Raw genomic sequence first — 16,967 nt, forward strand, 5'->3', positions numbered from 1 at the left:
CCTGCACTTAGGGTGGAACAATCCCATGCACTAGTACAGGCTGAGGGCTGACTGGCTAAGCAGCAGCTCTGCCGAAAAGGACCTGGGTGTTACAGTGGTCAATAAGCTGAATATGAGCCAACAGTGTGCCCTTGTTGTAAAAAAGACTAATGGCATACTGGGCTGCATTGGTAAGTGTGTTGCCAGCAGGTCAAGGGAAGTGATTATTCCCCTCTATTCAGCACTGGTGAGGCCACATCTGGAGTACTGTGTCCAGTTTTGGGCCCCCCCACTGCAGAAAGGATGTAGACAAATTGAAGAGTCCAGTGGAGGGCAACAAATGGTGAGGGGCTGGGGGACATGACTTATGAGGAGAGAGTGAGGGAACTGGACTTAGTCTAGGGAAGAGAAGACCAAGAGGGGATTTAATACCAGCCTTAAACTAACTGAAGGGGAGTTCCAAAGAGGATGGAGCTAGACTCCATCTAGACTCTGCTAGCTAGACTCTGCTAGTGGTGGCAGAAGTCAGAACAAGGCTCAAGTTTCAGCAAGGGAAGTTTAGGTTAGATATTAGGAAGAATTTTCTCACTAGAAGGGTAGTAAAACACTAGAACAGGATACCCAGAGAAGCGGTGGAATCTCCACCCTTGGAGGTTTTTAAGACTCAGCTAGAAAAAGCCTTGACTGTGTTGATCTAGTTGGGGACAGTCCTGTTTTGAGCAGAGGGTTGGACTAGATGACTTCCTGAGGTCCCTTCCAACCCTCATTTTCCATGATTCTATAACCCCCTGTGCTCCCTGCCAGCCCAGGGCTGCTCTGCCCCAGCTCAAATTGTTGCTGCCCTGGGCGCGTGTGTAGACGCTGCATCTGGGAGCAGCTGACTCAAACTGCTCTGAATTTTATTGTGTCCTGTTCATTTCATATGTTGATGCACCCCTTGTGTTGTATTTCTAAGCTGAACTGACTTCGTTATGCTGTTTCTTAGCTTTCTAATGGGGTGATGCATTTTGCCACTCAGGCACTACAGCCAACGAGACCACTAGCGCAAAGAAGGACAGTTCCCTTTCAACAGTTACATGCACACACTTACTATTCTATAAAATAACACAAGCATTCTGCAAGTAGTCGGAACCAGGCATCACCTGGTAGAAAAGAACATGAAGGCGAGTCCCATGGCCCCACAGCAACTCATATGCATTACAACTTTCCCATAGTTGCAGGAACATCTCTGTGGGGGCTGGTGGTCTAATAGCTGGTAGAAAGGAGAAGAGTTTGTACATTGGCAGAAAAACAAATGCATCTAGTTCTGCTTTAGTTGCCAAGTTACTGTTCCCTGTCTTGCATTGTAAGCTCCTTGGGGGAGGAGCTTCATCTCTGTATTCTGGGTAATATACAGAGATGCAACGGTGCAGTATCCAGCAAGGCGAGTCATGGTTTGACTGGAGTTTCTACATACTCCTGCTATACAGGTGATGATAAATTATAGCCCTTTTTAACTGCAGAACTCAGACTGGAGGGCATTGTTGTCCCTTTTACATAGATGGGGCAACTAAGGCACAGTGAAGTGACTTAGCCATGGTCAACCAGTCAGAGATGCAAACAGAGCCCAGCCCTCTTGAATGCTAGTTTGGTGCCTTCTCAGGGCCCCTCTTTCTGCCTTCCCTTGTTTTCTCTTCATTGAGACCTAGCCCCAGGTCTAGTATTGATGACAGGAGTTGTGAGGCTGTGACTGAGTCAAGTTTCTCACTGTGCTGTTATTTTGCAGAAAGCTCTTAGGTTTCAGAATTCACCGCAGTCATCCGGGGCTGGGATCCCGTAGCTCCAAACACATGGAAGAGGGAGAACGTCTTCTTTCTGTGCTGAGTGGAACGCAGAGTCAAGCTCCCCTGTCAATCTGTGAGCTGGCAGGAGGGGAGCTGCCCAGAAGCAATGCTTTCAGTGCTAGGCATGGTAGAAAAAGGCTGTGGCAGCCAGATGTAAGCCCAGATGGCTCCATGGGAAATATGAGGCCCATGGCAAGGCTGTGCTTCTCCTTCAGCCTTAACATAAGAAGCAGAGGAAATCCTGGTCTTGAAGATCCAGGACACTGACCTTGACATTACCATGCGGGCTGGGCTCCCTTGGTCTCCCACCAGAGGCTGATGATACCTCTCTACACCAGCTTTCTCTCCTGCCTTTTAGCCCAACAAAACTGCAGCATGGATAAGGCTGTTCCTGAGTGAACAAGCCCCCTATTGGTGCCAAGAGTCTGCCCCAGCGAAACAAAACAACTACTGTATATTGGGGTGTGGGAGGGAGGAAGTGTAAGGCCCACACTGTACAAATCCCACTGCATGGGAAATTGCTGTATCCTCTTACTTGATGCCTCTTGTGCAGGTTTTCAGCATCTGGGCAGTGTTGTGAGGCCAGGAGCAGGGGGTGGCAAGGTGGCACCGCTATCCATGCCCTCTAACAACCCTCTGCATCTGGTGCATTGGGAAGCTGATGTCATATGTTTCTAAACTTCCTTCCTTCCCCTGCTTGCTAGGGGCCTGTGTGCCTTTCTCTCCCTTCCTTTCCCAGCATGGATTAAAAAGTTCTGCTCAGAAAGTTCCCCTGAATCCAGGAGTTTGGAATCAGCCCATGCCCTAACTCTTCCTAATAGTGCTCAGGCTTTGGGGTAATACCATATTTATTCACACACCCCTGAATAAGATGTGCACGTTGTTCTGGGAAGGCAGCAGAATGAAGAAAAAAAGATTGTTCCTTGAATTTAAGTTAAGTAATTTAATATAACAAGTTATAAAATAAAGAAAACTGTGTTGTTCCACTCATGAGCACGTGCATTCACATATGCTACCAGACTAATTCAGTCAGCATGGGCACACAATCTGAAATGGCAGTAAGCCTATGTGAAATAATGACATCAGTTCACCTACGAATACGCCAAAACCTAGCTTATTTCTGAGCAGTTTGATTAAAAGTCTCATTGAAGATGCACCTCCTCGGTTTTTGTTCACTAATTTTTTGGGAAAAGGGTGCACGTGTATAAATATGGTACTTCTCTGGAAGAAATGTTCAAATGCTGAAAGTATCTCCATTCACCAAAGCCAAGATTCTGTAGTGGCTCCAACTCAGAAGCGCATTGGGAACCAAACTAAGACCTGGGCAAAACAAAAGCAGCATCCTTGGCTTCCATAGCATCAGACTGACTGACTAACCCTGGATGTGGAAACCTACCCAACACTGGGACTGCACTACCTTTCTGCCCAGAAAAGTGGCCAAGGCCTGTGCTACTCCAGAAGTTGTGGCCCAGAAACAGAGGCTCCAACTTATCACATTCCCTTTCCAGGTGATTCCAGTAATAAACCCAATCATCAGATTGCTTGAGGTCCTTGCCCCAGGCTCTTTTAGGGGAGTGGGGTGGCAAGCCCACCATGTTGTGAGTGAGCAGAGGCTGTTGGATGGCTAGATGCTCCACCTGTTGCTCAGACTGCTGCTTGGGGCCTGCTCTGTCAGCTGGGTCCCAGCTTGGCATTGTCGTGCGAGGGGTCCGGTCACTTGTAAATCAGTGACATGAGTAAAACGGTCAGTACGCCCAGCAGGACTGTGACCCAGAACACCCTGATGCGATACTCCCACAGGGCATGGCACAGCTGTCTGCACATGGACAGATGGAGGGGACGGTGGACATGGATTAAGTCTGCTAAGTGGGTATCTCGAGGAGCCGGGTTGTGCAGCAGCTCCACTGTAATCAGCATCTCGGGGCTTTCTTCGCTGGCACTGACTTGACCACTTGACAGAGGCTTTTGGATGCAGTAGAGCTTGTATCCATCCAGCCAGACCTCCTGCAGCGTCTGCATCCACGGAGGGAACTGGGTGATGACAGCCATGTTTGGCAGGAGGTTGGGGACCCCTCCGTGGGGGATGGACACGCTGGCTCTGCAGAGAGGGCACTGGAGTGCCTGGGATTGTTTCAGGAAGACACACAGCCTGGAGAGGCATTCCAGGCAGAAGGTGTGGGAGCACGGCAGGAGCAGGGGCGTCTGGAAAATGTTGTCGTAGGGGATGTAGCAGATGGGGCACTCAGGAATGGGCTGTTGAGGCTCCCCTGGCTCCATCTGGGTTGGGGTCTGAGCCCTCTGGCCCTGTCCAGAGCCTGTCCACAGCCCTTTGCAGCAGCAGTAGCAACATCCCAGGGCTGCTTAAGCTGAGGGGCACCTCCCTGGGCAGCAGGGTTTAGCAAGTGCAATCAGAAATCCCAGCAGGGAGAGCAGTTCTCCCTGCCCCTTGTCCCACCTTGCCTGTTGCTGCTGCATCTCCTCGGTTGGGGCACTGCCTGGCTCATGTTCCTTCCTCTGCCCAGGGAGCAGGAGCCCAGCGCTGCTCCGTCTGCAGGGCCAGCCTGTTTGTGAGTTTCTTTGCCTAGTAACCGACATTTAGCTCTAACTTTCTCCGAGCCAGGGTCAGTTAAGTCCCTCCCTCCTGACATAGCAACTCTGGCTCGGTGCACACACAGCCAGCTTGCTTACTAGCACACAAAGAAGACAACCTGCTCTTCTCTCAGTCAGCTCTGGAAACTCCCTCAATTGGGGTGGGCGCACACAGCTCCCTTCAGACAGGCTAGTCAGCACAGCATGGCCCCAACTCAGGCTGCTAAAGCTTTCCCATCCTTTTTGTGGCACTGGGCCATGCGGCACAAACACAAGAGCCCTTGTTGTCATAGTCAACAATATACCCAGGGAAAAGCTAAGCTGTTGCCAACCCATGGGCAAGGCCCCTAAAAGGTGTGGCAGGCAGCAGAAATGGGAAAGGAGGGAGTCCCAGGCCTTGGTGGCCACCTGAAGAAGTTTCAGGGACTAGATCGTGAGCAAGGTGCAAGGAGACTACTTCATTGTAGGGCCTGAGAGAGAAAGAAAAAGCAAAACCAGACAAGAACAAGAGGAGATGAAAAGACACCAGTCACTTCTGATAGCCCAGCCCCTCCCAGCTCACTGCTTATTCTGCTGACGGGGGGGCCTGCCCATGGTGGAGCAATTGGGAAGACAGATGGGCCTGTACTAATTTGAAAGCCATGAGTAACCTGCCCTGTCAGTGGCAGAGTCTGCAGTGATCTGCCTGCTAGTGTGACAACACAGGGCACTACTGACTGCTGCTTTCAGACTCCACGAGCTGCTCTCTCCTACTCAGGATGTGACAGCTGGTTCTGAGTCTGAACCTTATAAAAGCTAGGGCAGCTGCTGCCCTCGCTGCAACTGGAGCAGTCAGCGTGTGATCAAAAAAATTAGAACTCCATCTACGTGACACATCCCGGCTGAAGCTTGCTTGGATACTCCCCCTTAGCCTCTGCATACATCTCAGGCTCCTGGACATGTATTGCCAGAAGGCAGAGTAAATATGCACCTTATAGACTAACTAAGACCCATATGGAACACAAGCTTTTGTGAACACAGGTTCGCTTCATCAGATGCTGTGGAAGGACAGCAGAGAGCAGTGTATATAGAGAAGTGTTTTTTCACACCATCTGCTAAAGTGAACTTGAGGTGTCAAAAGCTTGTGCTCTGTATATACCTTAGTTAGTTAGTCTATAAAGTGCGTATCTACCCTGCTTTCAAAAATAAAATGGCTAACCATTTCTCAACGTACTGCCAGTCATCTGTCTCCGCTTGTCTTGAAGACTCCCCATGATGACAGTTACACGAGTGTCTAGGCACCGAGCTAGCAATGGGATCTTCCAAACCCTGGGAGCCCTCTGTAATGATCCTTGATGTAGATACAAAGCAGGAGGCTGAAGCACACGGCATCTATTCTGGCTGTGCTCCTCTTTTCTGAAACATCCAAATCTGGATTTCCCTCAGACTTTGGTGTATTTTTAGCTTTGCAGGGAACAGTGAAGGTCCAGGACTCCAGCACAGGGATGAAATCGTTCTTAGCACAGCTTTTAATACCAAGCACTCCCCATCTCTATGCCTTCCACAGCTCACTGAGCCAATTAAACATTATCATCTGCTTCAAGTCTGGGTTCTTTAACAAGTAATTTGTGGCACAACACCAAGTCTCTAGCCTGAGCAAGGAACTTAAGAGACCAATGGATCTACCAGACAGAAAATCAAAAGCCAGGTGAAAAATTCACATTGTTTGAGCTGAAAGCTGCACCCAGCCAATTGTCCTTGGAGTTGCATCAGGATCATGACCCCCGTACTAGATAAAAAAAAAACTTGCTGAGTACAAATGCTCCCCAAATACTGCAGGGCAGTGCAGAAGAAGAAAAGCTACAGATTTACTGCAGTGATATTCAGAATTACAGCATTGCCCATAACACATGATTGGGGCAGCAAGGTATGTTCAGGGAACATCCATCTCTGAATTGCTTCCTTGCTTGTGTAACCCTGGCAGTGGCACTACTCACAGCCATATCCAAATTTTTGGGATCCTGGGGTGCCAATAGATCTTGGTCTACTCCCACTCCATCTACAGGCTGGGAGCACCACTAATTGAAGTGCTGTCCCGTGGTCCTCCCCACAGCAGACCACACACTAAATAACTATTTACAATAATAACCGAGAGACTGACAAATTCAACATCCCATAAATAACAAACAAAATATTTTCAATGAGTTCAATAATAATAAGCATAGAGCAGTGTAATAATAATATACCAGCAAATAAAGCAAATACTTATCATATAACAAAAGCAATTATGTTATCAACTTTAACACTCAGGCAACATATAACAGGTATATATACTTAATCAGCCAGGTCTCCACAAAATCACTCTGCCTGCAGCAAAATAGCCCACTGTGGAGTGGCTGCAGTGGAGCCCCGAGGAGCGGTGCTTGCTCTGCCTCAGAAGAGGGGTGGCGATGCCGTCATCAGGACAAAAGATGGGGGTGCCTGTCAGGACCCCAGGTGTGGCTGCTCTGGAGACCAGGGTTTTTTCCCTTTTTCAGTCTTTTCTGGGTGCCTGCAATCAATCACACCATTCCCCAGACACTTCCCAGGGCAGCTCCCCTGTGTTTGGCACCTGGAGTGCCCCTTCTCAGCTGTACTGTGTTGAGCTCTCTGCTGGAGCTCCCACACAGCTGCAATTCCCTGCTGCTTTCTCTAGCTCTCCCAGAAAACCTCCTCTAGCAACCCCTGTCCATGATTCCCCCCCAGTGACTCCCTGCACCCAGGGACCTTAAGAGTCTGGAGGGAAACCTGTTTGCACAACCCCTGCTCCTTTGGTAAAAATTACCAGGCAATCCTGGGTACTCATTAGCTGGTGGCTCTTCTGCCCTCAGTAGCAGCTCACTCAGTCACAATTCTTCTGCCAGTCATCCTCTCAGAAGCACTTGTCCTGGTAGCAGCCCTTCTCATCACAGCTTCAGCTCCCCTCTCCCCAGCTAGTCTCCCCTGGTTTTTACCCAGCTTCCTGCCCTGGAGTTCCAGCTGTCCGAGCACGTGCATGGATCCTCTGTGCACAGCCTGCTGCACGTCCTTGTCCCAAGAGTGCAAACACCTTGACTGAGCTTGCAAGCTCTGAGGAAACCCTTCAGCACTTTTACACTTGTGAATAATGGTTGGGTGAGAGTTGGGCATCAGCTAAGGCTAAAGAAAGAGCATCAAGGATAACCTGTGACAGAAAAGACCAATTAAATCCTGACAATAATGATTTAGGAGTAGCAAGTTTCTTGCCAGCAGTAGAGGGAAGTGTTTGTAGGAGCTTGTATCTGGCTTTAACTGATAGACAATGGTATACAAATGAACTCACAAAAGAAAAGAGAAGGTTTCTGAAGGTTTCTCAGAAAGGGCTCAGAGTTGATTTGCAGACAAAGATGAAATCTGTGCTGCAGCGACAACTATGAAGACACCAGGCAGACTGGGAAACCCCACTGCAACATTGCCAATCAGGAATGGTTAGGTGGGTTTTCCATGGATCAGGAAGGCCCAGGAAAGTTGTGGGAACTTTGGAACTTACTAACAGAGATTAGTTGCAGCAAGAAATCAAGGAGCTAGAAAATCACTACCTGGATGAGGAATGGGATCAGACAGAGAATTTGGGCAAGAAGAAAATATTGGCAACATTTTCCTACCACATTTGTAATCCACAGAGGTCCAGAGGGAAACGGTTGGGTCCAGCTCAACATAATGCAAAACCTCACTATCTTTGAAGGGAAAAAACTCCCTGGGAGACTTATTTGGCTCAGTTCAACTTTACAGCCCATGAATGGCTCAGAAGATGGTGAGGAACAGGGAGGGCTCCTAGCAATTAACTGGAGTGGCTCAGCTCTATTGATGCTTCTGAAATTCTCCCTGAAAAGAAGACTGTGTTGTCCTGATACAAATCCTTGACATGATTTGGAGCCAGCCACCTATCCAAGCTGAGCTGGACAGAGCAAAGAGGGGAGGAAAAAAAGAACCCCTGCCTGACCTGGCATTGGATCAGTGGAGATTTGGGTTCCTGGCATACCTGATACCAACGAAAACTACCAGGATAAAGTGGCAATGGGTCAATTTGTAGATGCTTAGCTGGACTGGGACTTACAGACCAGGATGAGTGAAAGGAGGCCAAAGACAGCCAGAGAGGCTCTAGAATTTACTTCAGAAATTCAGTCTGTCCCCATAGCAATGCACCAGAAGAGGAGGGCATTACCACTGAGAAAGAAAGAACCTAACTGTTGTGATGATTTTTTCCAACCCCTGCGTACTTTAAATCCATCTTCACACTAATTCTACAGGAGGGTGGGGATTGAACACACAGTATCTTTGCTGGCACTTTAATAGCCATGGTCACTTCCACAAGGTAAAGGCAAGTGGCCAAATGCACTTAAAGCAGGTTAGATCTGCCTTAGCTTGGGACCTGGATAGACTTTTGATGAGTGAGATACTAGGGAAAACTTCCTTACTAGGAGGGTAGTGAAGCACTGGGACAGACTACTCAGAGAAGTGCTGTATTCTCCATCTTCAGAGGTTTTTAAGACCTGGCTATACAAAGTCTTCGCTGGGATGATATAGCTGGGGATGGACCTACTTTGACTTCCTGAGGTCCCTTCCAACCCTCATTTTCTATGATTCTGTGATCCTTGTAAGTACAGCTCTGTATCTAGTACATATGACGGGGAAAGGGATTTGGATCTGGCTAATTTTTCTGGTTATTAAAAGAGGTGATGAATCAGTTCATACAATAATATATATTGGCAGTCATGCAAAGATCAAGGAAGCAGTTCAAGTAAGTACTAGGATTATCAAAAGACTGGCCCAGAAAGAACTATAAGACATAAGGTGGGCCAAGACAGTATGCTGTGTGGAAGCCCCTCACCCCACTAGAGGAATTGTAGACATCAAAGTGAAGGTGCAAGGCTTGGACATACAATTTTTTTAGGGCTGGGCAGTTATAAAGAATGATTAAGTCTGGTATTGAATATATGGTATTAGCTGTGGAATAGTGGATGCTGGGTTTGAGTTAACAGCTATCAGACTTGCACACTAGGGGACAAGGCATACATAACTGAATCATCTAACTCATCTCAAGTGGAGATGGCTGGGGAAGTTGCATCTATCCAAAGTCTGGGAAAGTAGAGAATTCAAGGAAATGGTCCAGAGAGTTGAGAATGATCTCAGCACTGGAAGCTGACAGCCTGCTGGGATTTCATTATGTCTAATAAATCTGTAACAAATACCAAGAGAACAGCTGATTTAGTCCATTACATTATGTGGCCCAGGTGAAAAAAATATGACTTGATTTTAGTATCAGCTGTTACTTTGCTTAATTATTATTCACCTTCTTTCCCAGATTATTCATAAACATATTAAATAGCCTGGTGCCTATTACAGAACCCGGAGGTCCCCCACTATTAACCTTCTCCCTGGATGAAAATGAACCATGTTTTTCCTCCTTTGCTTTCTGCCTCAAACTAAAACCAAGAGTTAAGCAGGGTTATCACTGCTGTGGGATCCTCCAGGTGCTGAGTTGGCTTGTTGGGCAAGACGTCTTACAGTAGTTTTTGAGCCACCAGGGTGTGAGGGGAACAGTACCTTAGGGGTGCTATCCTTTACATCAGAAACAACACAGGCCAAAAGAAGTTGTCCTCATTGACACTCCCTTATCCTTTGTGTGACAGCTGAACACTCCAGCCATGCACATCAGGGTTGAACCTGCCCCTGCAATCTGGGCAATGTTCATCTCCTGCTATGAACTGCTGTTTCCCTGTAGAGGCAGCCATATCTCAGCAATGGGCAAAGTGCTTCTGCCTGGATTGTTTGTGCCATCACTCAGTGACCTTTGCCACCTACTGTGGCATCAGTTTAACTCAGGGGCAGGCAATTATTTTGGGTGGAGAACCGCTTACTGAGTTTTGGCAAGCCATTGAGGGCCACATGACAGGCAGCCAGGGGCAGATAAATACTAATTTTCCAAATTTTTAGGGGCCCCGTGGTCCAGATAGGATGGTCTGGTGGGCCTCATTTTGCACCCCCCCAGTTTAGCTGCATGTTTAAGACTATTAGCCAATGCCTACAGAAAGAACCAAGTGAATGCTTCCTCCTCACCCCTGCCATGGTGGAGGTCTGTCCCCCCACTCTCCTCGCTTGTGGTTAGAGCTTCCTTCAGATCTACAGGTTCACAATGCATAGTGCAGCTTTAACCTGTCATCTCCGCCAGCTGTGCCAAAGTGGGTAGCCCATGTAAATGGGCTGCTTTGCATGCCTTACTTCCTACAGCAAAGCTTTCCCCTCCCTGGCAAACCAGCTTTTCTCTTACTGAAGGCTGCTGACTTCAGCAAGTTAAAAGGAAGCAGATAAACCTGGATTTCTTCTCTCTCCCCAGCATGAGGAATCTCTGCTTGGATTGTGCATCATCTGGGCCTTACTCAGGTAAGATGTGAACAATTCTCTTTGCTTTCTAGAGCCAAATCAAGGGACAAACAGATACTGAGCAAGAAAGAGGAGGCTGTTGAGGCTGTTGAGGCTTATTCAGTTCACTTCCATCAAGTCCATGAACTGAACTGGGAGAGGTTAGAGGGACACATGTAGTTGTCACCATAATACTTAATTAGCTTTTCCCTCTAAATATTGTCTTGCACAGCATTTTTAACATGATCCACCACACAATGTGCTTCAGCTGTCATCAGAAAACCTGCACTGGTGTCCTAAATGTCATTAGCAATCTGTAGCTACAGCCTTGAGAACTGTCCCGCCATCACAACACAGTGTGTGCTATGCAGCCTGCCTCAGCAAAGTTTACTATTAAGCAGTAGAAGCAAACAGTATTTTCCATAAAACCCACTCCGGTATAATATTTATTAATTTGAACCCCAGTCATGGGTGAGAGCATAGTAGGTGCTGTCCATGAACTGGATGACTCCTGCCCTCAAACCATGTGAAATTAAATGCATCCTTGTAAATTTAAGGCATCATGAGCAGGATGAGCTCTTGATAGTTATTATATATAATTCCTAGATATATCCACTGCTCTATCCTACCTGACTGTATACAGTCAAGACTAGAGATGGTCAAATAAGGCTGAAATAGATTCAGTGGGTCACATTCAATTCAATTTTGTTCCTAGAGGTGTAGAAACTGCTGTCTGCCAATATTCTCTTATGAGTATGAGTGAAAGTATTCCCCAGCCAGGGAGGGGGTAGCAGAGACCACAGCAGGTACTGGGGAGAGGACAAGAGGTAGTCAATAAAAAATAACTATGGCTGTGCAAAACAGCCCCGTTTCATTTCAACTTCCATTTTGCCATTTTGATGGGACAATGTTTCATTTCATTTCGAAAGCACTGTTCCGTTTCGTTTCGTCTTAACTGTTTTGCTGTTTCGATGTTTTGCCCATAGGCTATAATGGGGAAGCATGAAAATACCTAAAACTTTGAAATTTCTTGCCTGATTCAGATGAAACTTGCAGGGCTGGTAGCCCCTTCTGAGGGCATGAAGTCTGCCAAGTTTCAAGAAGATAGGTGAAGAGGTTTCTGGAAAACTGCACCTCAAGCTGTTCAAAGCAAAACTTGTGACACTTGCCGGCAGCAGCAGCAGCCTCCTGTCATCCAGCATGCAGATCTGGGGGCCTGCACCCCTGGAAGGGTTGCGGGGCTGCGCCAGACTCCTCCCAGGGGGCGCAGTGCCCCGATCTGCGTGCCGGATGACAGGAGGCTCCCGCTGCCAGCTGGGACCAGCACTGAAGCCAAGCAAGCTGGGCTTCAAAACTCAAAATGTTTAGAAAGTTTCAAAATGTCTCAAGTGCCCTTGTTTTGTTTTGGAGCTGTTTTGAAGGCTTTTGTTTCATTTCAATTTTGCTGTTTCGAGCTTGAAACACATTGAAACAGCTTTGAAACAAAACATCTGGCGAAATTTCGCACAGCCCTAAAAATAACCCAACAAAGGGGCTCAGTTGGTCAGTTGTAGACCCTGCCCAGGCAGCTCTCGACAACACTGGAAGGTCAATGAGTTTTTGTTGACCTGATTGCTTTGGGATCAAGCTCATGGGCTGGAATTTGTGGCTGACAATGCCACAAAGGTAGGCCTGGAAGGGAACCCAGGAGGCTGACTGGTCCAAATCTCAGCTTAGGACAGGGCCACTCCTATCCAAACCAGCCCATACAAATATTTGCAGGCTTGTGAAGAGGTGCAACCCGGGTTTGAATTACACTTCTACTCTTGCAAAAAAAGTTGGCTGGAATTGGGGCTGTGTGTGTGGGTCCTCACCAGTCCCATGGGGCTGGGACCAATGGCAGTGGCAGCCAGAAGAAGCCACTGCTGCCTGTGCTGCCTAGAAAGGTGTGGGGCAGGCTGGGGCTGTGTGCAGTGGTGCATTGGCTTTAGGCTGTTGTGGGAGGCAAAGGGGTGCTGACTGGCCCGTGGGGGGAGGGGGCTCTCATCTCTTATAGGGGGGCTCTTGTCTCTTATGGGGGGAGAGGGAGGTGCTCAGCCCCTCCAAGCTCCCTGTAATTTAAACCCTGGGTGAGAGGGAGCTGTACCTCTTGCCTCAGTACACACACACACACACACACACACACACACCCACCCACCCTGCCCATCAATGCATGTGGGCTGAGATTTCCCTGGAGCCAGCTGTCCTTGCATTGGCTCTTTTGCAAGTAGCCCCTGCAGGGGGAGAGTTTGCAAGTAGCTCCTGCACCACCCCCACTTTGCAAAGCCCATGGCTGAGGTCAGGTTGTGGCACAAAGTGGGTTCTAAGCTTGCAGCTGTTATTTTCAGGGTCTGCTTGGTGCCCATTTTAAGGTGTCAACCTGAATGCTTGCACCGCTGCGAGGACCTGCTGCAATGGACTCCCAGGAGGAGCTGGCCCTGGAGATGGAGTGTGCCATCTGCTACAGCCAATACAACAATGCCTTTCATGCCCCCAAGGTGCTGCAGTGCCAACACACCTTCTGCCTGGAGTGCCTGGCCCGTATCAACGTCAAGTGCCAGCTGCCAGACACTATCCAATGCCCCATGTGCCGGTCCTACACCAGGCTCCCAGACAGCGGGCCTCCCAAGCTAGACAACAACCTTGCCATCCTATCTTGCCTTCCAAAAGGCATGAATAGGACCTGCAGCATCCACTTCAGCCGCAGCAAGGGCAGGCTCTGGCTCAAGCAACTGCCTGAGGTCTCCCATGGGACTGTGGTGCCACAGATCTGCATGAGCAATATCAGCCACAGCTTGGACGTGGGCCGCCCACCATGGCAAGAGAACCAGCTGCACCAGGAGGATCAGTGGAGCCGCTGGAGCTGCTTGGACAAACCTTTGTGCCGCACTCTCCTGGTGGTGGCAGTCATGGTCACAGTCACCCTCATCATCAGCTCCACCCTGTTCTTCATTCTGCCTCCTTCCAGCAGAGCCAGTCACAACATGACAGCTCTCAGCCCACTTGTGGCAACCGACAGCTCCCCCTGAGTGTCTGCCACCAGGAAGCTGAGAGGAGCAGGGCTGGCTCTGGGCAAAAAACTGTTCAGGATGTGCCCCTTTCTCACAGCTGAGTCTTTGCTCTGCAGGAGGAAGGAGTCAGGCCATTCAGCCTCATTCCACATTGTTATGTGCAGCTGGGTCTGGTGGGGAGCGGCTGAGGCTGTTATGAGATTGCGATCGAGCCAGGTGCCAAGTTTGGAGTCATCACTGCATCTGCACTTGTTGAGGGTTATGGCCTGGGCCCAGCTTTCCCTTCATTCAGTCTGAGCTCTCATCCTCTGAGGGATGTAGCACAGTGGTGGGGCTGAAGTGCTGGGCTAGGACTGCAAAGCCTGTGGTTGCCAGCCTGGCTGGGCCATGGGGCCAGTGAGCGTGCTGCCCTCTGCTACTCCTACCTGCAGGGTCACAGCCTGTAGGGAGTGCTCTGAGTCCTCTGGATGGCTGTGGAGGTGGCTTGTTAGCCCCGCTTCCTCCCTGTCTGACTCACCACTCCTGAGTTTCAACAGTGCCACAAGACCAGTATCTCTGAGCACTCAGATCTCCTCTCTTCCAACCAAGCAGATACCCCCTGTGTACATAGATAGATGAGGTCAAGCACCTTACACTTCTGTTTGGTAGGCAGCTGCCATGGCTACCAGATAGTCTGTCTCTGCTACAGGGATATGGCCCAAGGAGAGAGTCAGCATTGGAGCAGGTGATCAGAGAGGGGAAAGGACCTTAGGGAAAAATGGGGACAATAGAAAGACATCTTCAGGAGAGAGGAGACTGACATGAAACATGGGGTTTTGAATCCAAGGGACTCAGGTAGCCTGCACTCTGGAACAATGTGGGGGCAACACTTAGCTCAGGACAGGCAGTGCTTCTCTAGGATGGTGGCTGGGACAACAGCAGTGTTTGTTCCTGTGCTCTTCCTGTAACCATGAGGTTTCCTTAGCCACAGCCTTGGATGAGAGGCACTGGAGAGGGGAGGCTACTTAAGTGGCTCTGGGAATGGCCAGGTGCCCTCCAGTGCTAACACATAGTGACAGTAACCTTAGACACACCATGACTGACTAATGATATTTTTATTTCTTTCTTGTATTGTGGTAGTACCTGGGAGTCCCAGCCACGGACCCAAACCCATGGTCTGAGGGCTGTACAGCTCCTAATAAAGAAACAGTTCCTGTCCCTGGAAGCCCACAGGAGTAGTGTGCATTATTCTTTACAAGCTACAGAGATCCCCAGACAGAGACAAGCACTGAGAAGCCCTGTCAACAGTAACACCTTGCAGGTTTCTGAAAGAAGTTCAGCCCAAAGACTTTTTGTTCCATGGAGTCTTCTTTTATTGGCCCTTTCTGAGGCCTTTAAAATGTCCCCATTGTGTGTGGCTTTGAATCTATAGATATTGGAGAAGAGTTATTTCAATTCCCTGGCTAAGCATTACTGATGATAACACGCAGCACGCATGTATTCATGACTAACTCCACACAGCTGCTCCTACAAGCTGGATCATTTGAAAAATAGGGAAACTTGGGCCAAAAGGGATTTGTGTCCACATTTCCACATCATAATCTAAGGAGGCAGGTGTTAGCATCTTAGAAAAAGCAGATCTTGGGTTGGGCACTGAAGAGGAGAAGGACCCAAAAGTATGGACAACAGATGGTGGTCTCCACAGAGTCAGGAGTGATTCAAAAACTATTTAATTAAACTGATGCCAGAGACTGTGCTGGAGACTGCTGGGCTTATTTCAGTTTAACTTAAGCTGATTGCCAAATGACTGAGGCTAAGTGGGAATGAATCGGCAGTTTGTACCAATGAAACAAAAGGGGTTTAAAAGTGGTTTGCACTAAAACAGAGCAACTTTCTGATGTAACCCAGACCTTGGCCAAGGTCAGAATGCCAGGAGAGGGGCCCAGGCCTGAGCATTTAAACACTGGGCCAAGGGGCCCAACATCTTACCCTGAGCTTAAAATCAGGGATAGGAGATTGCCTGTCAGCTGCCTTTGGCCTCTTGTAAGATGATACCCAAGCAGCACATTCAACTGCAGTGCTGGGGAGAACACGGAGACAGCACAAAGCATCAGTGTGGGAGATGGCTGGAAAGACCCAGTGTGCAGAGGACGCTTCCTTCCCCTCTTCAGTCCCTTGCCTTAACTTGTGCTTATCTAATTTGAATCACAAGCTCCTGCCTCCCCATGCCATCTGCCCCCGTGAGGGGCCCTGCCACCAGAGGATCCAAGTGTTTTAGCCGTGGAGCATAAAACACAAGAACCTTGTCTGAGCTCATTTAAGGCAGACTGCAAACAGTCCTAAATCAATCATCTTCTCTTGCCGGCCCTGCCCATACACCACGTGTCCCAGCCTCCTCTTGTGCCATGACCTCATTCCCAGGACAACAGCTACTATAACATGCTGCTACCAACTTACTCCAGAGCCATGCACACAGGGAAATGAATCAAATGAGGAGAGTCATGGACAAGACTTGACATGTGCTAGTGATAATGGAGCCGAACCCTTCGGAGCTGGGATGCCTTTGGGATTGGGCTCCAGACTATTCTAATGGATCCATTGCATGTTTACTCTAGAGACCAGGGTGATACCAGACTCTCAGCAAGAGGATCTCGGCTATGAATATGTTCTCAGGGGGTCCCTCCAGGCCAAGCGCTTCCTGGAAATTTCTACGGAAACTTAAAAACATAGACCACCTTCCCAGCAACACACTCCTAGCCACCATGGACGTTGCCAGCCTATACACCAACATCCCACACCAGGATGGCATCCAAGCCTGCCTTACACATCTACAGGAACAAGATTACAACCCAGAATACAGACCCAAAGATATTACTGATCTTATACACTTCATCCTCACACACAACAATTTCACTTTTAATAATCAACACTTCCTCCAGATGATGGGAACAGCTATGGGCACTAAAAGGGCCCCACAGTATGCCAACCTTTTTTATGAGCCACCTGGAAGAAGACTTCCTCAAGAACTGCACCATCAAACCCTTACTATACCTAAGATACATCGATGACATCTTCATCATTTGGAGTGAGAACCTGGAATCTCTACTTGAGTTCCACCAGAAATTCAACAGTCACCATCCCTCCATCCGACTTTCTTTAGAATACTCCA

The 16,967-nt window shown here is 48.6% G+C and overlaps 2 protein-coding genes across 3 annotated transcripts; one reads left to right on the forward strand and one right to left on the reverse strand.

The window, feature by feature from the left end:
• Positions 1-3,515: 3,515 nt before the first annotated feature.
• On the reverse strand, positions 3,516-4,079 carry LOC102388339 (RING finger protein 223-like). The gene has a single exon (XM_006022707.1). The coding sequence runs from the start codon at positions 4,077-4,079 to the stop codon at positions 3,516-3,518; it is 564 nt and encodes a 187-aa protein (XP_006022769.1).
• Positions 4,080-10,687: 6,608 nt separating this feature from the next.
• Positions 10,688-13,932, forward strand: LOC102375946 (probable E3 ubiquitin-protein ligase RNF183). 2 transcript variants are annotated; one of them, XM_006022651.1, is made up of 2 exons: positions 10,688-10,811; positions 13,181-13,932. In XM_006022651.1, exon 2 carries the CDS (start codon positions 13,193-13,195, stop codon positions 13,835-13,837), a length of 645 nt encoding a protein of 214 aa, XP_006022713.1. In that variant the 5' UTR covers positions 10,688-10,811; positions 13,181-13,192; the 3' UTR covers positions 13,838-13,932. The 2 variants fall into 2 exon arrangements, with proteins under 2 accessions (XP_006022713.1, XP_006022712.1); XM_006022650.2 differs by having other exon boundaries at positions 13,157-13,931.
• The last annotated feature ends 3,035 nt before the right edge of the window (positions 13,933-16,967 follow it).

This window comes from Alligator sinensis, unplaced genomic scaffold, assembly GCF_000455745.1.
Source record: "Alligator sinensis unplaced genomic scaffold, ASM45574v1 scaffold235_1, whole genome shotgun sequence".
In the NCBI taxonomy this organism is placed as follows: domain Eukaryota; kingdom Metazoa; phylum Chordata; order Crocodylia; family Alligatoridae; genus Alligator; species Alligator sinensis.